Source organism: Mucor mucedo, assembly GCF_025094135.1.
Source record: "Mucor mucedo strain NRRL 3635 chromosome Unknown EV154scaffold_146, whole genome shotgun sequence".
NCBI classification, from domain to species: domain Eukaryota; kingdom Fungi; phylum Mucoromycota; class Mucoromycetes; order Mucorales; family Mucoraceae; genus Mucor; species Mucor mucedo.
In genome coordinates, this window is record NW_026252430.1 from 42,789 (window position 1) to 67,226 (window position 24,438).

The window sequence follows — 24,438 nt, forward strand, 5'->3', positions numbered from 1 at the left end:
CTGTACAATTATATGTGTTTGCCGTCGCCATACTTATGTGTATTATAAAAGGTACGCCTAAATGGCGGAAGCGGCTGAGCATCGATCGAGACTATGGAAGAAAAACCAATTAACCCAATGTTTTTTGCACCGTTTTGATCACGGTTAATGGTTGTTGATTTTGAAGAGATTCTTCTTGGGCACTTCGAGTTGTTGCAAACTACTGCCCCTTTGAGCCTTTTGATTTTGCCGTTTCTCCTGACAAGTTGCTTACTTGTGCAAGAAAAACATGAGCTGCATGTCACTGTTGACTTGTACTCATCAACCACCGCAAAACTGTCCAATTCTACACTTTTTAGTTGTGTTATAAAAGGGTCTAAGCTTCTTCTAGTATGACCCTTTATGTAAGTCGAAACACCAGACCAGTTTCCCAGAAATGATATGACGCTACGGTTTTTACCAGAGTTACCTAAAAGTCGGAACAGTTTCTGCCTATATGAGGAATGCAGATGCTGGTAATATCTTTTCAGACGAATACTCCTAGTGACTTGACGCTGGTTTAGATACGACGGTGTAAGCTTCTTTTTGTTTTTAATTTTTCTTTGTCTCTGTATCATGTGCTTGGTGTCTAGTATAGCGCTATTTACTCGCTTTGCCGTCAGTTCAAAGGTTACTTCATTTTCGACATCATGGTCACAATTTTCCAGACTTTCCAGTGCGCTATACCTATTAATACTTTGAAACATAGAAGAAGATTTGGTTGCACTGATTGAAGCAGTTGTTACAACACCTGGATCTAAGCCTTGAATAATTGCTTGGCCTGATATGATGCTATTTTGTGATTTTTCAGAAAGACATATACCAGCTGTTGGGGTTGGTTCATTCTGATTATGTATCCCTTTGTTTAAGTAATACATTTCTGAGCTCTTGGTCTTGATTGATTTATTCAGAGAAAGAAGTTGACTGTATACTGCGTTACATTCCTTGCGGATGGTCTTCAAGTTTCGATAGAGGTTTGAATCACAAGTCATTGTACCTAGCTTTTGGTTTTTTCTAAAGGTCTGGCCAAGATCCATTCTAGTATTTTCTATTTCACGAACGTTTTTACTCAGACGGACTTGCAATGCTTTTTCTTCTTTAATTTCTTTGTGAAGACGTTCGACCTTCAGTTTCCTATTTTCTGTATTACTGTCCATGGAGGTGAAACTACTTGTAGAAATAACGTGCGGCACTTCTTCCTTTTGCAAGTTTTTATACCCAAGAAAGTTTAGGCTGTACTTATGACAAAACTTAAATGAATACATTGGGGTTAGTTTTTGTTCCTGGATAATTCTTTCAATCATGTTTAAATTGAAAAAGTTTGAAAAAACCGCCCTCTTGTCCTCTATGGACTTGATTGTTGCCGAACTCGTAAACATATTTACACCATCGAGCTTAAAAATGTTGTACTCTTTAGCAAATAAAAGATATAAGGTCCTGGCATCAACATTGATAGACATCTTTTGCTTTTCTTCGACCTTCTTTGGAAACATTCGATTCTCCTTAAATCTTGTACCCGTCGGACCAACAAACTTGACCAGTGAGTTTCTGATTTTGCGCATCTGAAAAAATCTGAAAGCGTTTTTCTCATCTTTTTTACAACTTATTAGTCGTAACTCGTTGACTATTCTAGCAGAAGTGTCTAATGCATGGGCGGGTATAGATTCTTGCTTATCGTAATAAAGTTGCTTTTTGATATAGGCTGCGTCTACATTTCCTTCGATGGAAGGGGACGTAATCAACATTGTGCATACTGCACACAAAGCTTTAATCTCTTTGGCTGACAGGTCTTTGACATCGTTATCATTGGTATCTAACTCAGTAACATTATCAATTATTACTAAATCTTCGTCATTCTCATTAAAATCTTCGGCGTCTTCTTTGTGTAAAAATTATAAAAACGAAGATTTTTAAAAACAATACGTATGACTGTGTCCCATTAATTATTACCTTCAAATTCGTTGGAATTATCATCTTTATTTACAGGTGGTTCCAAATCTGAACGGCCCCTCTCACAAGAATTGAAAACACCGTCGATAAGTTTCTCCACAACATGTATTTTGTTCAGCTTTCCTGCGTTATATTTTGCAATCGCGTCAAACAAATCTATCATGACCCTTTTTTGGTGTCGCTTTTTAACTGTTTTGAGGGATTTTTGTGAATTTTGTTTCTGCTTCTTTGATGCATGTGGATGGTTCAGACGATGGGATTTCTTCGGACAAAGATGCAAGCGTAAAATAAGGGTAAGTGTGACTCTCAAATCAGAAACAAATCTTTGATAGGTCCACATGTTTGAAAAATTGGTAAAGAACTGTTTACACGCAGAAACTAAAGTTGGTGTGGTTGTAAAGTCACAATAGTTTTCGCTTGATATTTTTCTTGATACGTAGTCAATCACCCTATATGACGAGTAAAATAAGTTAGGAATCACTGCTCTCAATATAATAATTAAGCATATCTACTTACGGGTGTTTATACTCGTGTGGTTTTTTTCTACCTACTGAACTGGAAAGCAATTTCCAAAAGCCTTTAAACGTAAATATATCACTTTGTTTTAAAAATGTTTCATCACTGTCATCTATAATCGCGATTTTCTCTTCGCCAGTTTCAATTTTGAGTGAGGGCAAATCAATGAATTGAAAATCAAAAAAGGTGCGCTCTCTAGAAGGAAAGATATCACCTGATGTAATACCGTCAACCAAAATTTCCGTTGCTTTCGAAAGGCCCGAACAGCATTTATCACAGATCTCTTGCAGATCTTCGAGCTTTTTCAAAAAGATGCCATAGTCCAAGTCTTTATTAATTACTCGTTTTAGGATTCTACTGACTGTTCTGTAATCAATATCTTCTAAATCTTGGTCGTCATTCTCATCGATTACCGTATCTGTATCCTCAGGCGCACTATCTTGTATTGATGATTCTGAGTTTAAACCCATTATAAAGTCACTGATACATTTATCGATGCTGATTTTGCCATTTTGTTTGAGTCGATTAATTTTTTGTTGCACCCACAATGCTGACGTTGGTATATCTTCGAGCTTAACGGTCGGGAAGTGATTTTGCCTGATCAACTGCTCAACCTTTGTTTTTACAATACCAGCAGAGCCTGTTGGAAACTGTTTGGTTGATAAAGTTGATGAAAATCTTTGTATATTTTCAGATAAGGTTTTGTGCTTGTCAATTTTGAACTTGGACCATTTCTTTTGATATAATGTGTTCGTTTCTTCAACAAGCAGCCTAATTATTTCATCATCTATAACAGAGGAGACGCTTTGTCTCTTTGCTCTAGGTTTTTTGTCGTCTGAGGCTCGTTTTTTAGCTACGATATTCTTGGGAATTCTATTGGTGGGGGTGGTATCATCTGACATGTCTTTGGGTCTGTTTTTGAGTTCCAATCCAAACCATTCAACAGTACCAGTATACGAATTAATTGATTTTAATACACCTAAGTACGGTAAAGAGCGGTCTTGACGGTGCTTGTTGTTGGGATGAATTATTGCTGGTTTGGACCTACTTGAAAAGCAGTAGATTGTATACCCATAGACTTGACTAAAAGCGTAAAGCAATAGCATGTCTTTTGGAATAACAGTGAGATTTGGATGCCTATCTGAATGCAACACAAACTTATTCTCCAATTTTCCATTAAGAACCCCAACCAAGTATTGTATGGGTGAAGTAACCATCATTATGTTGATATTTTCGTCCATTTTTTTACGAACTACATGTATTTTATGTTTCTTCAGAAACTTGACAGTGCTCTTAATACTTTCATTAAAACTATGCGTATAGTTGTTCATTGCATTAAGAATTATATCACGAAAACTATTATCAATAGGTATGATAGGAGAAGTAATGTTTATGTCAACATCTTGGCAAGAAAAACGAAGCAGCTGCTCATCTAGTTGCCCTAATCATAGACGCATTATGAAAAACAGAAAATTATAGGTAAATGAAAATTTTATGTACCTTCTCTACCCTTTCTCTTGTCCAACCGCTTTGTTACGGAGGATGCTTTAATTGTTTTAGGTCAGTCATCTATTGCTTTACTAGGAGCTAGTATCTACTTACGTTCTCCTGTGCTATTGTCGGATGGTGAATGTTTACGCTTCATTAACGAGAAGAGCACGAAAGAGAAACAATACATTGGCAACTTTGGGTTTTTTCATTAAAAAAACCAGTCTCCATTATTCATTTTATTGGTTCATACGAATGAATCTTTCCATCAGTATCAGTATCGTAGCCAATCGTAAAATGTTATATTTTTTATATTATTACGATGCCTTTGTACAAATTACCAGATATACACATGTATAAAAATACGGAAAAACGTATGTGTGGTAAATCGCATATGGATTAGATACAAAAAACAAATTCATATCTCGATATAGTTGATAACCGCATATAACTATTATCAAGCCCATAGGAAACTGCTAAAATACGGTCAGTAATTTAGGGTTTCACTGTAAAAGAGCAACCCGGGTAGATGAGGACTATATGTCATTGGCATCATTAGGCAGCCAAGGGTAAATATAACAACTATATATTATGCGAATCATTTCATCAATCAAAGCTACTGGCTAGACACCTTCATTTAATGACTCGAATACAACACTTCCAAAAAACGCTTCACCACCTTTTACGTGATCCGAATAAAGCGCAATTGTCATTTCATATCCATAATCATCTTTTGGCTATCTAAATTTCTGGTAGGAGTGTTTCTAATACTGAAAATTTTCGTTTCTCTTCTTGTATTCAGAAAGCAGATATTCAGGTTCAATTGTATCATGATGAAGTACGTGAAGCTCGCGAAGTATCTTTTGAACTCTCTCTGGACCAAGTTTCAGAAGGTCTGCAAATACTTTTGACACTCTTCCTCAGTAAAGAAGAACAACATAAACTCAACTTAAATTCAAGAGGGAGCTGTCCAATGATTTCTGGATCATGTGCATTATATGAAGCATCACATTTTGAGTCACAGCATCTATATTGCATTGATTTATAAAGCTAAAACAACTAGCATTTCAAATAAAAGAAGGGGGGGGGGCGATTTAGCATACACAAGGTATAAAAAACCTTTTCCTGCAACACCTGAACATATCCACAATTCTTCGAGCGTGAGGCTTTTTATTGTAGCCTTTTGTTCCAAGCTTCTTAATACAATTGTTTCTAAAACATCAATCCTCCCAAACCTTTGCGGGTAATCCAAAGAAATACTCGTGGTCTACATAAATAATTATATTTTTTCTTCAGGAAAGAAAAAAACGACACCAGCCCTATCCAAAAAATACCATTGTTTTATTCAGAAGAATATCGTTCGTTTATTAAACTTTGAAAGATCTCAAGATACTCGATCAGTACACTGTTGTCAGCCATCTTCCCCCGGTTGAATCTTTATATGAAACCTCAACTAGATTCTTGACTAAATCTTCAATCAATTCATCGACTGGTTCTTAGACCAAATGTGACAGTGACATTCTTAAATTTTTTTTCAACTACGAACTATTCCATATTTCTCGAAAAATTAAGAGCACTTAGGCAACTGGATTTGTACTTATGATTGCGTCGTTTAAACTGTTGACAATTCTGTTTAATGTGGGTTTTTTTCTGTCAAATCGTTTTGCGGAAAAGAAACTTCGGGGCTTTGTAGGTTTTTCCAACTTTTCGCTTGGCCATTTAAAATTATTTTAGAGGAATCGACATTTAGTAAAAGTGTAAAACACCAGGAGTTTTTTATATAAAAGCCGGTAATTTCACTGTATCCAATTATATTGTTTTTTTACTAGCGAAGCAGTCCCCCCAGACATGTCTCTCGCGCCATTAAATTTTTATTTAATTGTGATATACATACTAAATATCAGAGACAGAATACGGTTTAACATATGAAATATATTCGTCAACATCAATAATTGTTTCTTTCGACGCGTTTTTTCCCTTCTTTATACATCATTTACGAAAAAAAAAAATCACCGGAGGAAGCATTTACTCTCCATCGTCTTTGAGCTGACTGTTTGTTCTCTGCTATTATCGACTCGATGTTATTAATCAATAACTAGTGATATAAAATGAAAAATATTATACGAAAAAAAAAAAACCAAAACGAAAAGCTAAGTAGAGGCCCTCCAAAGTAATTTCCTTCGATTAAACTAAGAATGCTCGAAGTAATTCCTTCCTGACCTCGCGTATCGTGCATGGATAATTAAATGTCACTAGTAATTGAATGGTATAAATTTTCTTATCAGTAAGGCTCATACCATACACATTGCAAGATAGGCCCATGATTTGAACAAAAGAAAGGAATGAAACGTTCAATGGCCAAAGGTGGGATGTAAGGCATACGTTTTAACGCAGCGTTTAAATGAGCCTTGGTTGTAATTAAAGCTGACTTTAAGAAGTCGAAGTAAAGTTTTTGGAGGCCCTATCGCAGATTAGCGAGTAAATTCTCCCGTTACACAATGTCTTGAAGACTTTTCAATGACATCGCTGACTATTATTCTAAAGTCTAGGTTGAATACAAGTCCAACAACAACAAATGTGGAGACGTTGTATCGCCCCCTATATGAGTAACTTTCATTGGCGTATATAAATTTGGCTGTTGAGTGCAATGTATAACTTATTACACCGAAAAAAAAAGTATTGATTCAAATTAAAAAAAAGAATCCAATGGACCCACGAAATGGGTATTTTGTCTAGATGTATTGCTGACCGAAGGGAAGGTTTCAGCCGATTTTTTTGTTGTACCAACAGTGGGCATTTACATGATCCCTTTGAAGTACCCGACGGTAGGCACTTTCGAGGTTAGAAAATAACCATCACTCATAGATCACTTGCAGTAGAAAGTAAGGCTGTAAATAACCTACTATACGTGTTGGGTTGTATTGTGGTTGAAGCTGACCCAAGGGAGCCAAAGGACTCTGTCAAAAATGACATTTCAGAAAACTTGTTTTGGGGGAGCCGGAGTGAATAGATTAACGTATTTGCAAATTGATCTGGTAGAAGTGATCCAGCTTCACAGATTACATGTGGGCGTATATCATCTTTATTCCCCTTTCAGAATCATTGTTACACTCAAGTTTTATAACTACATCCTTTGATATTCTTTTTCAAGACGGTCTGACTATGGGCCTAGAACGTGTATTTAGTTTTATACGAGCTTATTTCTATTACCTTACAATATTGATTACTTCGATACTAAAAAAAAAAAGAGAGAGGGGAAAGAAAAAGGAAGAAAAACAAAGTGTGTGAACGTGTCTTATTTATAGGATGATAAACAAGGACTGGTGGTTATGTCAGGATGATTTTACAAGAAAAAAAGTGTGTGAATTAGACTGCTAAACAAGAGCTTATGTCAGGATGTTTTTGTTTACAGTGTTTGGGCCTTTACTTAAAATGGAAACTTTTGCAAATAGCCCCCAATCTGACATACAAGCAATTCCGAACTTTATTTTATACAACAACAACAACAACAAAAAAATTCGATCAATTAGCTTATGAAGTTTAGAAAGAGTCAAGATGAAATGGCACCTCTGAACATTGTAATATTCGTTGTTATAGCAAATCATGTATTATTCTTTCTCTTTGGAACAAGCTTATTATCTTTTCAAAGTCGTATTTAAGATCGGCCCTTTGAATTTACTCTACAACATCATCAATGAATTTAGTTTTATCTACTTTATTATTTTATTGCATTCCACTTTAATTCCAAATACCATCAAATCGTCTTTAAATCCACTCTATCTCCTTATTTACTTTTCATCATCTTGTAATTAGATAGAATAATAAAAGTTATTATTATTTGGCTCGATTTATTTATCTTTTTTTTTTTTAAAAAAAAAGAGACTGCTCTTATATAAAGATCAGAAAGCTTTTATATCGTCTTCTTAGAGCTTTATCAAATTAAATAGTTCGAATTTCAACCTATTGCGTAGTATTCGCTATAACCGTTTACAATTACACTTCAAAATTCTATGGGTTTGACTGTACACGCGCCACGCGGCATTGTTTTTCGGGATCTATTGACCAAAAATGGGATTTTTATTGTTGTTTTTGTCTGTGGGTGCATGTAGGCCAATAAGAATTAGTAGAGGCTGTTTTCAATAGATGATGACAACATTTTAAATTGTTTCATCAGCTAACCTTTTTTCTGATGCCATTTCATCATAAACGTTTTAATACAAGACGCATATGCAATAACATCATCATCTTTTTTATTATTCTTATTCTGACAGGACAATAAACACCTTTTTTTTTTAATTATTTAATAGCTATAAAAAGGTCGATACGCCGATAGATCCGACAGATCCGGGTGAGGGTGCAGTGGTTAAATCTCTGTTGACAAGCAAGTATTAGATGTGTTTCTTTCTTTCGGGTCTCTCTTTTAACAAATGTAAATATCTATTTGTGTAGCCATAGGCAAGAGGGAAAGAGACAGGCAAGGGCTAGACCCTGAGTGAGTATAGGCCCACTTCCATTGCAGGTATTATTATTTAACACGGCGATTCAAGGTTTATCAGATCATAAAAAAATAAGCTAGAAATACTCACCTCATCTTTCCTTCGCCTTTCACCTTTTTTTATCCTTCAATTTTTTGTTACGGTGTGATGACTCTATTTAAAAGTTTTTTCTCTTGTAAAAGAAAAAGAAAGAACAACAATAGAAATGGTGATACAAGCCCAGGATATAGGTTTGTGCGATGCGAAATTGAAAAACCGTCCTTTGCAGCGTACAATGTTCATGAGGCGAGCATGTATCGTCATCGACGTCAAGTAGGTGTCAATCTAGGCTCGATCTTTATTTTAGACAAGAAATTCTCACCGGCTAGTCTTCGTTCATGTGTGGTGAATGGGACATGGGAAAGCGAGCTGGATTTCTTACGTGCCTGTATGACTTTAGAACAGGCAGAAGAAGCATTGGAGGATCATTGGAGCACCTTTGTCACCGAAAAAGATTTTCAGTACCTTTCGTCCATTGGAATTAACTCGGTTCGAATACCCATTGGTTACTGGATTGTCGATATTGAACATGGACCCTTCAAGAAATACAGAGAAGTCTACAAGTCCGCATGGCGATGGTTTTTACACATGATCCATTTAGCTGCCCAATACAAGATGGGTGTGCTCGTTGATCTGCACGGTGCACCCGGTGGACAAAACCCTCTCTCTCATTCGGGTACTTCTTCACACCGTGTTCAATTTTACAAGGGGGATAACCAAGAGCATACACTGAAAGTCTTGCAGAAACTAACTACAGCGTTGGCTCCCATCAATAATGTGATTGGACTCAGTTTATTAAACGAACCGATAGATGATGCCCTTTTACCTAATTTCTATCTTTCAGCCTATCATCTTGTTCGACAAGCCTCAGATATCATGCTTCCCATCTATATCAGTGATGTAGGTCATAGACGAAAATACATGGATTTTATCCAACAAAACCATATGAAGTTTGTCATTCTCGATACCCATTTTCCCTTGACGCGCAATGTGAATACGAAAGAAACAGCGCATCCAGCGGAAGAGCAAGAACTAAAGAAAGACTACGCACACATGCATGGTAATTTGATCATAGGCGAATGGTCTGCCATACCACAGGATGGTTATCGAAGGGAGGAAGCGTTTAGTGAGACACAGTTAGCGATTTATACCCAAAGCAGTGCTGGTCATTATTTTTGGAACTATCGCACAAGTGATGATGCGGATGGATGGAGTTTTCTGTACTGTCACAAAAATCGTATTTTACCGGCCGTGTTTAAAGGGGGGAAAATGACGACGACGTGTGTAGAGGGAGCTTACTTGTTGGCTAAATCGAGATATGAAATGTATAGGAAGAGTGCACATCAACATTATCTAAGTATGCGTCCCAAAGGGCATGAGTATGATGTGGATGGATATACGTGTGGATTCAGGGAAGGATATGGTGTAGCGATGAATTACTTACGAGAGTATCAAAGTCGTGTAGGGTTCAAACATCAATTAGCACATGGGTATGCTAAAAATGGAAAGTCGATCGAATATGAGCAGGCGTTTATTCGTGCTTTATTTATTGTGGATCAATTAATTGCAGAGTTCATTTGTACATAAACATTTTTATTTTTAATATTAATAAGGGCGTTAAGAGTGTAAATATAAACATTAATTTAAAAAAAGAAAAAAAAATTGCATGGGAGAGAGAGGTAAAAAAAAAAAAGGAGATGAAAAGAGGAGAAAAGAAAAAGCGCAGCCAATTAAATACATAGATTGTTTGAATCAAGGATCAACCTTAATAGAAAAAATAGGAGGAGAAAAAAGATGAGGAGAAGAGGAGGAGGAGGAGGAGGAGGGTATCATAGATAATGTCATAGAGTAAAAAAATAAGGATTGTAATAGATATAAGAAAGAGATAATTAGACCACGAGTGTTGTCAGCATGGAAGTGAGGATGGAAGAATCGCTTGTTTGTTGTTTTTCTTGTTTTTCAGTGTTCTGGATGCGTTGTTGCCAAATGGCAGGAGAAGTAGAACGCGATCGATTGGATGGAGTAGCGGGTGGAGAAGGAGGTAATTCGACGGGAATAGTCTTTCGTTTTTGCTGTTGTCTTTTAAACTGTTGTTGTACTGTGTGTTCCCAACGATCAACTTCGGCGGTACGTGTAAAATATTTACAATTGCGAATCTTTTCTTTTAATTCGCTCAAGGTGATACGACGTGCTGGATCGATACAAAAGATACGCTTTAAGATACGATTGAGTTCGCGTGAGATGGGTAAGATGCTTAAAAGGAAGTCAGGGTCTGCTAAAAAGGCTCGAAATGTTTCGTCCTTTAATGAAGCTTGTTTCCATGGATTTCTTCCGGTTGCCAAGTTAATTAAGATCACACCCAAGGCCCACACGTCATTAGGGCCAGTGGCATATCCAGCCACACGCTCAGTTGTAGTCTGAAACAAATCCCCTTGGCACTCTAAAAAAGGTTGGGGGAGTGGTTAGTCTAAAGTATATAAATAATAGCAGAATTGAACATACCAGGAGAGTAGTAAAAGGTAGATCCACAGCCAAAATCTTGTGAGACAGAGTGCGTGGTTGCGAGACCAAAGTCAGCGAGTTTTACTGTTCTTCCACCATCAAAGACGAGAATGTTCTCGGGTTTGAGGTCCCGATGATAGACGTGATTCTGGTGACAATAGGCCAAAGCGTCAATGAGTTGTAAAAATACTTTTCTGATGAGAGGATGATTTCCAGCATACAAGTCTCTCTCTGTGATGGCAGCAAAGAGATCACCCTCGGGTCCATATTCGAGAACGACGTGAGTCCAAAGGTCAGCATCACGAATGACACGGTGTAATGCAATGATATTAGGGTGACCTGATAATCGTGCATGAAGACCAATCTCCATTCTTTCGAGTGCTCTGTGTTTATTTGTGTGCTGAAGTGACTTGATTGCGTACATTTCTTTCTTTTCTTCGTGTCGGCCAAGATATACTTGTCCATACGCTCCTTTACCGAGAATATCCACGATGCGAAGATTGTCAATTAAGGTTCCATTTGGTAAAGTCAACATTTTGTTGTTGTATTAATGTATTAGTAAGTAAGCTAAGCTGATAAAAAGGAAAGAATAAAAGAATGAGATTATAATTTTTTTTTTAATTTATATATAAAAAAAAATAAAAAAATAAGGGGCAGTGTATAGTGTGTGTGTGTGGGGGGGGGGAGTAATAACTATACTGTGGGCGTAGGGGGGAAGATTTCATATAGAAAAAAAAAAAAAGTAAATTCATAGGCTCTCTCTCTCTCTTTCTCTCTTCTCTCTTTCCCCTCTTTTTTAACTCCCCCTTCTTTTGGAGTACAAAAAGGCTAAAAAAACTTTGTTTTCTGCGTCGGCGCCTTCCTTCCCCCCCTTTTTTTCTCCAAAGAGTGAAATAGACGGCGCAGAAGATTTTCGAACCAATTTCAGTAATTGTTTAAAAAAGAGAGGGACTGGTTGAGATTATAAAGAAACCAGCTGATACTGTGTGTATCTAAGCAACTTTTTATAAAGTTTTGATTCTCCCGGACTTTTTATATATTTTCCCCCCTCTTTTTTTTTTGTCGCCACCCCTTATTTTCACAAAGAATGCTTTTATACATGTAATTGAATTAAGGCGTTTGTTGTTGTTGTTGTTGTTGTTGTAAACAAATAGTTTATCAGCATCCCATAAATAAGAGTGATCAGTCAGTTCAAATGAAAGCTATTTTCCCCATTCCTCAAATGTATTTAGTTATCTGCCGTGACCCTTTTTGTACAGATGTATGCAAGGGATTATTTCTTTTTTGGTGTATGTATCATATAATTTGGGTTAAAGACAGAGAGAGAGACTTATTGGATCGACAGGCTTTATTGTTCAAGGGGATTGTAGCCTTATTTGGGGGGAGTGTACAGAAAAATAATGTACTAATAGAGTATGACAATGATCATCGCAAGAATAAATTAAGGAGTTACAAGAGATGCATTTGTATTAAATCTGCCACTTTCTAAATCTGTCCTTTACCGTCTACACACCTACTCTTTCATGATCGATTTCAACAGTTGAAACCTTGCCAACACGAAATAACCCATTTAAAGTCGGTGCTTTGATGTTTTTCTCGTCTCTCCTTACTCATCGGCAAACATGACTTATTAGGTAAACACTCACTCTTTAATTGCCCCCTCTCTCTTTTTTAAATCACGCCTATTTTTATAATAATTTTCCCCTTCTCATCTAAAAACACACACACACACACACACACAAATACACACACACGCACACATTATTTATCATGACGATCCCCACTTGTCTAAATAGTAAAAAAGTACAGGGGAGTGGCGTATTTCTTTTGACTTGATCGATGAACGCCATTTCGTTTTCTTATAGAAAATGTCTTCTTCATGTGATACCCTTTTTAATTTAATGCAGCTCAACTAAAATGTACACACTACACTTTTTTTTTTGCAGTACGCCATTTTATGTATCACATTATTCGTGCAACAGATCCCCTTTTTATTTATTCATGCCGCATTTATGAGCGCATCCTACATTTTTTTTTCTTCTCTCTCTGCTGGGATGACAGGATAATAGGCTCAATGAAAGGTTCCCACATCGGGTTCATGTATATCAGATATCATGCATATGCAATATTTCCCCGGTGAATATTACAATCTACCCTTTACGCACACACACAAGAAAGAAAAAAGCGGGAAAAGAAAATACTGCTGCTAGTAACAAAGGGCTGAGTCCGGCTATTTCTACGGTTCTGTCACACGAATTGACACGCCATGAGACTATTTTTATTAAAGATTTGTTTTAAATAGGGTATATGATGATGAGCAAAGTGTGAGTGATACTAGATTATGCCATTCGTCGTACGAAATAAATTTGAAAGGGCTTATATATAGCAACACTCATCACCCAGCCCTTCTCTTTTACATCTATAATAAAAATGTTTAAAAAGATACTCATCACTACTACTGCCTTAGTTTGTTCAGTACAGGCGGCATGGGTGCTGCAAACAACATCCGCTGGGTCCAACTTCATCAATGCATTTGATTATTTCACAGAGGCAGACCCTACGCATGGTTTTGTTCAGTATGTTGATGGAGCCACGGCAGTCAACAAGCGTTTGATCTATACTGTGAATGACCAAGTAGTGATCAAGGCTGATAATGCGACTGTCTCTCCCAATGGAAGACCGTCTGTGCGTATTGTTTCTAAAAACGCTTATAACAGGGGCTTGTTTCTGATGGACCTGGAGCATATGCCAACAGGCTGTGGTACATGGCCTGCTTACTGGATGGTGGGCGATAATTGGCCAAACCAGGGTGAGATCGATGTAAGGGAACTCTCATGTGTCTATACACATATTAAATAATCACACTTTAAATTAATAATAAAATTTATACAGATTCTAGAGGGTGTGAATAAGCAGACCTCAAATTCGGTCACGTTGCATACTAGCGCAGGATGCACAATGGAAGGTGTACCACGTACGCAAACAGGAACTGTCACTAGTGCCAATTGTGATGTACAAGCACCGGGTCAAGGTGCTAATGTGGGCTGTGGAGTCTCTTCGGGCAATACAAATACGTACGGCACGGGGTTCAATGGGAATAAGGGAGGTATCTATGCTACACAATGGACTGCAGAAGAAGGTATCAAGGTCTGGTTCTTTCCACGTAATGCGATCCCTGGAGATATCCATAGTAACACACCCAATCCTCAAGGGTGGGGAGTGCCTATGGCTAGTTTTCCATTCGGAGCTAATTGTGCTGCCTCTAAATTTCGAGACTTACGTATTGTGATGAATCTGACGTTTTGTGGAGATTGGGCAGGCAGCGTATATGGTAATTCAGGGTGTCCATCCAATTGTGTGGATTACGTCAAGAACACACCTTCTGCATTTAATGAAGCTTATTGGAAGATCAATTCTCTTCGTATTTATCAATAATAATAATAATAAAAAAGAGACTGAAACAGACACACCCCCGGGGAATAATTTTTATTTTAGCATGAATTTTTAAATTGTAAAACTCTCCTACCTCCTTCACAACCCATTTTTTTTTCTTTCTTTCTGTTTTTTTAGTTTTATTAGCTGCCTTTTTTTAAAAAAAGTATCATATCAATGTCTACAGCAGCAGTGACAAAGGAAAATAACTTGCGTCATTCACCACCTACTTCACCCATGATTCCATCTCAAACTATACATCCTTACATGAAGGACGATGTTCCAAGTAAGCCCCACACCTATTTTATAAACCTTTATTATATGCCTAAAAAAAATCTTGTGCGATTGTAGTAGGTCCACTGGAAAAGAACAAACGTAGTCGAGACGAAGATGTTGAATCCAAGGAAACTTGTATAAAATTCCGTAAATAGTAAAAAAAAAAAAAAAGAGACGCGTGTGACTGTGATTGAACCCTGACGTAAAACAAAAAAATTAGAACAATTAACTTGTGATTCGTTTCCACAATCACCACCACAAACACCGTTAGGGTCCGTTTCAAAGAATAACGGGAAGGACGATTTAGCAGAAGTTTCGACGCATGTGGATTTATCTGAACCCAGCGAAAACCCAGTGGTGCCAGTGGAGAGAAATGCAAAGCGAAGGTCGTCTGTCGAATTAAATTTAAAGAATTTCACATTGATCAGGACGTTGGGCACAGGGTCATTTGGTCGGGTGCATCTAGCGAGATCAAATATGAACCAACGATTCTATGCAATTAAAGTGTTACGGAAGATTGATATCGTCAGGTTGAAACAGGTCGAACACACCAAGCATGAACGAGCCATCTTGTCCAGTGTCAAATATACGTTTATTGTGAATCTATGGGGTACTTTTCAAGACGATGGTAATCTTTACATGGTGTTGGATTATGTTCCTGGTGGTGAATTATTCACCTTTATGAGAAAGTGCATCGTAAGGTCTTTTTTTATTTTAGCTCGAAAGAAAAGAGGTGCTAAAAATTATTATATAATAGAAACTACAGGAAGACGTAGCTAAATTCTACGCCGCCGAGGTTTTATTGACCATTGCTTATCTTCATACTCAGAACGTAATTTACCGCGATTTAAAACCAGAAAATATCTTGCTTGATGCACAGGGTCACATTAAAATTACGGATTTTGGGTTTGCTAAAATTGTCCCGGATATCACTTGGACATTGTGTGGCACACCAGACTACCTCGGTAAGTTTGACAATGTTGCATATTTTATATACTCTGTTCTCTAATGTGTAAAGGATAGCACCGGAAATCATTCAATCCAAGGGGTACGGCAAGGCAGTGGATTACTGGGCACTTGGTGTTTTAATTTATGAAATGTTGGCTGGGTTCGTTTTTTAATTTTTTATATGTTTACCAGTCCTGTCTAACGTATGTTCAAAATCTTCCCAACTTTTCCCAGTGTCGCACCATTTTATGATGATAATCAATTCAAGTTATATGAAAAGATTGTATCTTGTAAAGTCAGTTATCCTAGTTACTTTAGTGAAGAAGCGGTAGATCTATTGAAGCATTTGCTGACCCCGGACTTGAGTAGGCGGTATGGTAACCTCAAGGGAGGACCCAAAGATGTACTTGATCATCCTTGGTTCAAATCTATTGATTTCCACAAATTAGAAAACAGACAGATAAAAGCACCGTATATTCCAGATGTTAAAGGAGAAGGTGATGCAAGTAATTTTGATAGCTATGAAGAAGTTGCTTCAAAATATGGAGAAAATGAACCCGATCCATATCGTAAATACTTTACGGAGTTCTAATACTTTTTTTTTCTTCTTTACTTCTTAAGCATATGACGATAATTCATCACCTCTTTTTTTTTCTTATTGTTTTATTCCAATGATGGATATTCGTCATGGCTCCCTAATAAATAATAAGAAAAATATTTCATTGGTTAGGTTGTAGAAAAATGATGGATGCATACTGACATCATGGGTATTTCCATAAAAAGTAATTCTTGTGGGTGAACTCCGAATAGCGGTGCTTTCTTTTGTAGTTCCTCTCTAGATTGGAAAATTTTGTACATATTTTTTGAGTGTGCTTATAAATAGAGAATGAGCAAGTGGTGGTAATTTACAGTAACCTACGGGCAAATCCAGGCATTTTTTTTTTTTTTTTACAGAAAACAACATTGGTTTCAAGGAAATAAATAAAAAAGGCCCTTTTCGTATTATAATTTTTTATTGACTGAAACCTTACCTACTTTACAAAGTTAGCCTGTCATTTTTTTCCTGAAAAAAAAAAAAAAAAAAGCCTTTACCCAATTAAAAAAAACTTTTTAAGAACAAAAAAAAAAAAAGTATAAATACTAGAGCCTTAAATTCTACTAGGTTTCTTTATAATTTTTATAAAACATTTTTTTTTTTTTTTTTTTACTTTTTTTACAAACTTTAATTAATCACTTGAATATACATCTATAAATTATGGATTCCCGCGATATAAATTTACCTAAATACATGGTGTATTGCGGTGTTATTGCCAGTATTGGTGCATTCTCCAATGGTTGGACCATTGGTTCACCCAATGTTCCCGGTGAAGTCACACACAACTGTCCTTCAGGCGATTCGCATGTCAACAACCCTGCTTTCCCTGATTGTTTACCAATGGACACCTCCTTATGGTAATAACATCTCCAGAAAATCAAAATAATAATATATAAACATACTAAACATACACATGCTAAATTTTAGGGGTTTTGCTGTTGCTTCTTTCTGTGTGGGTGGTTTGATCGGTAGTGCCATTGGTGGTGCTATTCAAACCAGACTCGGTCGTAAATTGACAATTATTGTTAATAATGCTGGTTTCGTCATTGGTGCTGTCTTAATTGGTTGTTCTGTTCACAGTGCCATGTTTATTATCGGTCGTATCTTTTGTGGTTTATCCTGTGGTCTTGGTTCGCTTGTGATTCCTACTTATCTTGGTGAGATCTCTACTCGAAAGGCAAGAGGTTTGCTCGGTTTCTTCAACCAGTTCTTTGTTGTTACTGGTATTCTTTTATCTTCTGTCATTGGTTTACCTCTTGCTAAAGTCCCACTCTGGCGTCTTGCTTATGCTATTGTTGCTATCCCTGCTGTCTTCCAAATTTTTGCCATGGGTACCTGTGTGGAATCTCCTCGTTGGTTAGTATCTGTAGGTCGTATTGAAGATGCGCTCATCAGTCTTCAAAAGTTGCGTGGTACTGCTGATGTCACTGAGGAATTCTTTGATATTGTCTCTGGCCAGCTCGGTAAGAAGAAGGCTGCTCGTATCTTGAAGGCTAATTCACATGAAAAGAACGTGAAGCCTGTGGATGAAGGTTTTGATAACAATGATGCTGAATTCGATAGCACTCATTACGGTAAGGCTGCTCATGGTGGTAGTGGTTCTGATGATTTAGAAGCTGGAGCAGAAGATGATGATGAACAACGTCCTCCTATGAGTATTGTTCAAATCTTTAGAGACCCCGCTATTCGAAAGATTACCTTGATTGTGTTATTCCATCATATGATTCAACAACTCTCTGGTATGAATGCCGTCATGTATTACTCTACTACTATTTTCGAACAAGCTGTGAGCCATGAAGAAGCACAATACATGGCTATTTATACCACCGTGGTGAATTTCGGTATGTCGATTGTTGCCATGTTGTTTATTGATCGAGTGGGAAGACGATTCTTGTTGATTGCATCTGAACTTGGTACAACTATTTTCTCTATTTTGCTTGTGATTGGTTACCTCTACAATATCCCCAATCTCTTGATTGCTTCCGTCTTTATCTATGTTGCTAGTTTTGCTATTGGTATTGGACCTGTGCCTTGGATGATTACCTCCGAGATGAGTCCTATTGAAGCCTCTAGTAGTGTGGGAGCAGTGGCTACAGCCATGAACTGGGCCATGAACTTTTTGATCGGACAAGTATTCCCCATCATCTTTGCAGCCATTCAAGGATGGTCTTTCCTTATTTTTGCCGTCATTTGCTTCACTTCTGCCTGTGTTACCTTTTTCTTTTTACCTGAAACCAAGGGTAGAGCTATTGAAGATATTGTCGCTGGTTTTACTAAAAAGTAAATTTCGACACCCATCATATCCCCTTTTAATTATCTATCATTAAAAAAAACATCCCTCTCTTTGTAAATATTAATAAATCTATTTTTTTTATCATCGTATAATATTTTTATTCTATTTTGGCTTTCTCCACATTTTTGAAGCACATTTTGTTTAGAGCACATGTGTTTTGTGTCGCAAAGGCTTTTTAATTCTGCTCCCCGCTTTCCCATTGCACCCCACGTTTTTTTTTTTAAAGATAAGCAAATCTTGGGTTTAGATCGATTAAATAGAATTCAGGGGGTGCTCTTTTACTATTTCTATTGGATTACAAGATATGCAAAATAAAAAAGATCACACTATAGTATTTTTTACGGAATAAATTTTACCGTCCCTCGGTTCTTTTTGGGAATCGACGTAATTTAAAAAAAAAAAAAAAAAAACTCTGCGAGGCACCCCCCATTCAGGGATTTTTTACCCTGACTGGAAATTACGTAACTTTTGTTCCCTCCCGTTTTTTTTTTTTTTTTAGTGTCCCAAGCTTGAAATTGATTGGGGCGGGTTTTTCATCCATCAAATTAGTGTCGTTTATATTTTATCACGTTGTAAATAACAACCTGAATTCTTAACAGGTCTCTTGTCATTCAAACATCTGATAAATCAGAAAAATCACTGCTAGGGTAGACAGGCCATTTTTTTAAAACAAAGTATGATGTAGCAGTTAGCGGAAAGACTTTTTGATATCAGAATGGTTATATTAGAGTTGATTCCAAGTACTCGGGTCTGACTTTAGGACCACTGGGTGAGCAAAGATAAACCAATGTCAAATTGAAAACGACAATAAATTGATATTTAGTCTGCTAAAAGCAAGAATTTTTATTATAAAGAGAAAAGAAAATAACGAAGAAAAAAAAAGGGTCTGTGTTAGAGGATTTAAAGTACTCGAACTGACAGCGGCAGCAGCAGCAACAGTTCATACAACGATAAGCTTGCTTATATCGAGTTTTTTTACACTTGTAAACTGGACCAAATGATGGATTGTTTGTCATGTACGATGAAACCCTATTTTTTCTTAATCTCCCTTGATCGTTGATCTGTCAGTGGTATTGTGTTTCATAAAAAAAAAGTATTTAAGCTCCATCGCAAGAGAGAGAGAGGGTCTACTAAGGGGTAACTAAGGGCTGTCCATTTCAACCTCCTTTTTTTCTATTTATTCACTTACTTGACAAGTTTATAATCTCCATGGAAATCTGAATTTTTACAGTCAATCACCGTTCATCGTCAACCTTTTAATTTAAAGGATGATATCCTATTTGCTTATGAATGTAATCCGTTTATCTTTTTCAAGCACTTAAAACGTAACCAATGAAAACTTTTTTTTTAAAATTGTATCCAATTAAACTTTATTTTCTCTCTCTTCCTCTGTTTCTCTCAACGTTATACAAATGACACCTCATTATGACCTCACCACAAAAAAAAAAAAAAAAAAAAAAAAAAAAAAAAAAAAAAAAAAGAGAGACCCTTTGATTGCCGTTGACCTATCGGAAGGGCAATGTCGATTACACGATTCCCCCGAGCCAGATTAAAAAAAAACATGTCCCTTTCATCATCGATCTCCCAAAAAGAGTTTGAGGGATCCTTTTACTAAAAAAGGGAATTCATACTATTTAGAATACAGGAAAAAACTTTCTAGAACAATTTACAAATTACACTTACTCTACCCTACGCGGTCCCTGAAAGTCATCGTAGTAATTGCTCGATCCATTAGATTTTGTACATTTAATGCATTTACTATGGCATCTTTGTCCGATCACTTTCCATCCCCAATCCGAGTTGCTTGACTGGACGTCTAACACAAAGCTATACTACAATAACATTTATATTCTCACGCTAAACAAAAAAGAATTCATCATCATTACCCGTAATATTTATTCTCATTGGAAAAAAAACTTGGTTAGAATTTCCAAACATATGTTATTCTTTTTTTTTACGGCGGGACAAATTTAGAAAAGAATGATGTAATTTATTTTTTTAGGGAGCATTGTGGGAAAAGAAAAAGTGGTCTGTTCATCCAAAATCAAAATAAATAAAAACCTGTCGGAAGTAGTTGTAATTCATGCACTGTAATTATCTTTTTTAGGTTACACGTCCCAGAGAGATGGGACTTGTCATGAGACATGAAAACAAAGGAGTAATAGAATTGAGTGCTAAACTGGAAACAGGGTTAGTTAATCAATATCCAGTGGGGATAACACGCGAGTGATCCCCATTGATGGTATCCTATTTTATCAATCGTATCAGAGTTATTGATGATGTCTTACTGTATCATTGTGTCTTGATTAAAAATAACCGTCATCACAGTGTTGATGGATGAGGATGATACGATTGAAGCGTATAAGCACACAAGTACACCGTCAAGGAGTTGGAGCAAAAATATATGACGCATGGCTGACAAACCTAAAGTGGAATTAATCAATCGACTGTGAAAACTCACATTCTTTTTTCTTCTTCTATTTGTTTCCAATCCTTTTTTCCCCCTTTCCACCATAGATAGCTTTACTAGGTCTACCTTAACTATCATAGCAAGCCTTTACAACAAGGATGCCAGTGTCAGCAAATCAAAAAAAATACACTAAAAATATCCTTGCTCTAGATCTCACTGTACATCAATCCTTCTGTTTTTCAACAGCCATAGTAACAACTACGGCACAACACATACGAATCACCGACTTGAAAAGAACATATAATATATATATATATACATATATATATATAAGAGCAAAATAAGCATCTAATAAAGAATTATCTTATATTTGACTGAAAGTATTGTCTTACAGATATTAGATATTACAGACATATTGGTGTTTTAAGAACCGAAGGGAACCAAACAGAAGTGTTAGTATTTGGCAGAAAAGACACTTGTCAAAAGTCCACTTGGTTACACTATATTGTACTACGCATTGTTGGTAAAGAAAAAATAAAAAATAAATTCTTGTCTGCGCCATCACGTCCGTACTTTTTCTCACATGCACATTCTTGCAGCACCCTTTGAAATTATACTGGAAGTATTTTCTCGTTTGGATAGAGAGAATCTCAGTCACTGTGCACGAATCTGTAAAAGTTTGAATGAAGTGGCATTGAATAACACTTTTATAAAGACTTGCGTTCTGAACAGCATTGATGTCCAGCTTGTAAAATACTGTTTATCAAATAGTCTTGTTAACTGACAATGCTTTTTCAAATACTTGAGCAATGTAAAAGAGCTGACCTTAGCAAAGTCGATACCATATTACTGGAAATGTCTAGAACTCCGTTTTTTTTTCAATCGTTTTTTTTTAGAATCAAGTGATGGTCTACACATAAGTCTTTACGTTGATTGACATGCCATATTGTATAAACTTCATAGGATGATTGATTTCTGTTTTCCATAAAATCTGCTTCACTGTCATTACAAGCTACTACTGGAACGCAGATATGCAACTACCAAGTCTCGATTTGCTTAAGGGGGTTGCATATGTTTCTATTTTAAGACATTATGGATGATGAAACAAGCAATTAAATCATTCTGACATACGCTCTTGTTTATCAGCCTGCAAATAAAGCTGGTTCACACATTTTGTTCTTCCCCTTTTCTTTTCCCTTAACATACTTCTTCTATTGTATGAAAGTAGCCGACAACGTAAAAAGGTTAGTTAGTAATAAATGACTCTTGTTTCTTTCAAAAGACGTTAAATCGAAAAAGATATTATTGCGGTATCGCGGGTGCAGTTAGTCTCTACTATAGGAGGGCCACCTCCTAGGCAGGGTTCTCGAGTTTTTGGAACTCATAGACTGTGAATAACAAGGGTTGCATTGTAAATAGGTTTAATCATACTGGCCTGCTGGTCTTAGCCAGAATTGCTATAAGTGGTATGAAAAAAATACGTTTAAAAAAATACGGAGGTCGGGATCTTTTCGTTAAAAACACTAACAGCAGCAGATATATATTCACCCCAATTCAGTTCGTACAGCTTTTGGAGTATATGCCAAACATTCAATTTTTAAATTTGCGCGCAAGCCACTGGAAAACATATGCGATGTACCTTATTTCCTCGGAATCAACTGATTACATGAATCATATTCAGGCTATAAGGTTACTTGAAGTAAATCCAAGTGTGCAAACGACGATCCCAAACCTATACTTTGTGTTATGTTACAAGTATCGTACAAGTCTAACTGAACTAAAGTTCTAAATTGTTGGAGAGATATGCTGCTATTCGGTGCTCCATACGGTAAAATACTTACTTATGTAAGCCAATTTACAGCATTGAAATCTTTGACTGTACACAACTACGACGATCGGACATTAACATTATTCGATGTTCATGAAGCCTGTCCAAACTTATCAACGCTTGAATTTTATAGCACATGCCATATCCCAGTTTTTTATTTTCACTGCTAAAGCTAGACTTCTCTATATGATGAAGACTTTTCCAATACCCACTGTAGGTATTGTAAGGTTGCATCTTACATTACCAACCACGGCGGGTTGTAATATTTAGAGTGGTAAGCTAGACCAACGAAATAGGGACTAAAATAATATTTCATTATTCCATGCTAACACATCCAAGCTTAAAAGCCTGCTTTGAACACTCTGATTTGCTCATGGTAACCATTTGGCTAGAGACTGCACCGTAACTGAAGCTACTGTTCCACACGAATTTGATCAAAACAAGTTGAAAGTTAATTTGAAACAGATTATTATTGATGCTTTTACTTTACCAGAGAAATATATTGCATAGATCACAAATTACGTATCTAAACAATTACAAAAATTGCATATAAAACTTGGGTTTGATTTGGATCAATAGATAACCGAAATTGGTATGCAAAACGTCTTAAATTTTGTCAAGCGGTTGTCATCAATCAAAAGTTGCATTCTATATTTGAGAAATTACAACGCAAATGGACCATCATGCTTGTCGAATTTTTTTATACTACTTGATACATATAAAGGAGACAGGAATTCATTGTATATGGAATAAAATACGGTAGAAAAACTTCAATACAGAATCATGGCCCATTCGAATGTAGACTAGATCGGTGTGACTACTATCGTCAAGCTGAGGATGGACAACGTGTCATTGAACTTGCTTTACCAGACATCAACTCGTCCATCTTTCTAACAAAAGCTATCAATGAGTTAACATTTCAAATTGATGAAAACAATTCAAGGTTGACAATGGTCTTTTTGAAATATGCGTTATTGAACTACCCGAATCTTTATCAATGTGAAGTCGAAATCATGACAACGCCTGATCCTCAGCTTAGTGAAATTTGTACGTATCAATCTCCCCAGCAACAGTATCAGCCTACTATTCGAAAGAATCAATCAGTACTTATCATCCGAGATTTTATTCCTTCTGAATCAATGCTTGAGGAAATTGTATTTTATGCACCCCATGTTATACATTATGATTTAAGGGACCCTTCAACATCGCAATCAGGGGAATAAACCCAATCTACCTTTTCTAAAAAAAAAAAAAAAAAGACTTTATAGTGAGAATTCCAAACAAAATAAAACCAGCTTGAAAATAGTCAACCATTTTCTGTATGACCAAGTACCAGACCAAGATTTTTTTTAGTTCTCCTTTTACATTCATCTGATGTGTTCGCAAGTGAATATAAATGCTTATACGCAGATGTAGACACATACGCCATTCTATCACTCTTCCGCACTCCAATTGTTAAATGTGATAGTTATTTAAATAATATACACATTGCAATGTCATGTTTAAGATGTGTTCAGCCGATACTGAAAGACATAAAACAATCACTTAATTATAAACTACCACAATTTTTTTTTTCAGAAAAGAAAATGTTTTTATTTATTTTAATTAACAAATCCTAATGTACATAAGTGATATCATATTCATCGA

At 36.4% G+C, this 24,438-nt stretch overlaps 8 protein-coding genes across 8 annotated transcripts; 5 read left to right on the top strand and 3 right to left on the bottom strand.

The window, feature by feature from the left end:
- Positions 1-8: 8 nt before the first annotated feature.
- Positions 9-4,197, bottom strand: EV154DRAFT_555715 (uncharacterized protein; the record flags this gene model as incomplete). Its single annotated transcript, XM_051605293.1, has 5 exons — positions 4,087-4,197; positions 3,985-4,029; positions 2,485-3,925; positions 1,969-2,417; positions 9-1,897 (listed from the first exon to the last, which is right to left on the bottom strand). The coding sequence occupies exons 1-5, from the start codon at positions 4,160-4,162 to the stop codon at positions 9-11; spliced, it is 3,900 nt and encodes a 1,299-aa protein (XP_051452415.1). The 5' UTR covers positions 4,163-4,197.
- Positions 4,198-8,759: 4,562 nt separating this feature from the next.
- On the top strand, positions 8,760-10,094 carry EV154DRAFT_486490 (glycoside hydrolase superfamily; the record flags this gene model as incomplete). The annotated part of the gene is made up of 1 exon (XM_051598855.1): positions 8,760-10,094. The coding sequence occupies one exon, from the start codon at positions 8,760-8,762 to the stop codon at positions 10,092-10,094; it is 1,335 nt and encodes a 444-aa protein (XP_051452416.1).
- Positions 10,079-11,584, bottom strand: EV154DRAFT_545857 (kinase-like domain-containing protein). The gene is made up of 2 exons (XM_051604676.1): positions 11,010-11,584; positions 10,079-10,947 (listed from the first exon to the last, which is right to left on the bottom strand). Exons 1-2 carry the CDS (start codon positions 11,542-11,544, stop codon positions 10,397-10,399), a joined length of 1,086 nt encoding a protein of 361 aa, XP_051452417.1. The 5' UTR covers positions 11,545-11,584; the 3' UTR covers positions 10,079-10,396.
- A 1,768-nt stretch (positions 11,585-13,352) lies between these two features.
- EV154DRAFT_525955 (concanavalin A-like lectin/glucanase domain-containing protein) lies at positions 13,353-14,474 on the top strand. Its single transcript, XM_051603344.1, has 2 exons — positions 13,353-13,829; positions 13,902-14,474. Exons 1-2 carry the CDS (start codon positions 13,440-13,442, stop codon positions 14,442-14,444), a joined length of 933 nt encoding a protein of 310 aa, XP_051452418.1. The 5' UTR covers positions 13,353-13,439; the 3' UTR covers positions 14,445-14,474.
- A 32-nt stretch (positions 14,475-14,506) lies between these two features.
- EV154DRAFT_472488 (camp-dependent protein kinase 8) lies at positions 14,507-16,731 on the top strand. Its single transcript, XM_051597908.1, has 7 exons — positions 14,507-14,727; positions 14,793-14,864; positions 14,938-15,413; positions 15,475-15,682; positions 15,741-15,825; positions 15,900-16,500; positions 16,575-16,731. The coding sequence occupies exons 1-6, from the start codon at positions 14,619-14,621 to the stop codon at positions 16,255-16,257; spliced, it is 1,308 nt and encodes a 435-aa protein (XP_051452419.1). The 5' UTR covers positions 14,507-14,618; the 3' UTR covers positions 16,258-16,500; positions 16,575-16,731.
- Positions 16,732-16,846: 115 nt separating this feature from the next.
- On the top strand, positions 16,847-18,641 carry EV154DRAFT_545860 (major facilitator superfamily domain-containing protein). The gene is made up of 2 exons (XM_051604677.1): positions 16,847-17,117; positions 17,188-18,641. Exons 1-2 carry the CDS (start codon positions 16,921-16,923, stop codon positions 18,542-18,544), a joined length of 1,554 nt encoding a protein of 517 aa, XP_051452420.1. The 5' UTR covers positions 16,847-16,920; the 3' UTR covers positions 18,545-18,641.
- A 1,196-nt stretch (positions 18,642-19,837) lies between these two features.
- EV154DRAFT_486495 (uncharacterized protein) lies at positions 19,838-20,966 on the bottom strand (the record flags this gene model as incomplete). Its single annotated transcript, XM_051598856.1, has 4 exons — positions 19,838-19,892; positions 20,237-20,385; position 20,410; positions 20,842-20,966. The coding sequence occupies 4 exons, from the start codon at positions 20,964-20,966 to the stop codon at positions 19,838-19,840; spliced, it is 330 nt and encodes a 109-aa protein (XP_051452421.1).
- A 580-nt stretch (positions 20,967-21,546) lies between these two features.
- Positions 21,547-24,245, top strand: EV154DRAFT_577184 (uncharacterized protein; the record flags this gene model as incomplete). Its single annotated transcript, XM_051606518.1, has 4 exons — positions 21,547-21,711; positions 22,522-22,662; positions 23,371-23,480; positions 23,516-24,245. The coding sequence occupies 4 exons, from the start codon at positions 21,547-21,549 to the stop codon at positions 24,012-24,014; spliced, it is 915 nt and encodes a 304-aa protein (XP_051452422.1). The 3' UTR covers positions 24,015-24,245.
- Between the last annotated feature and the right edge of the window lie 193 nt (positions 24,246-24,438).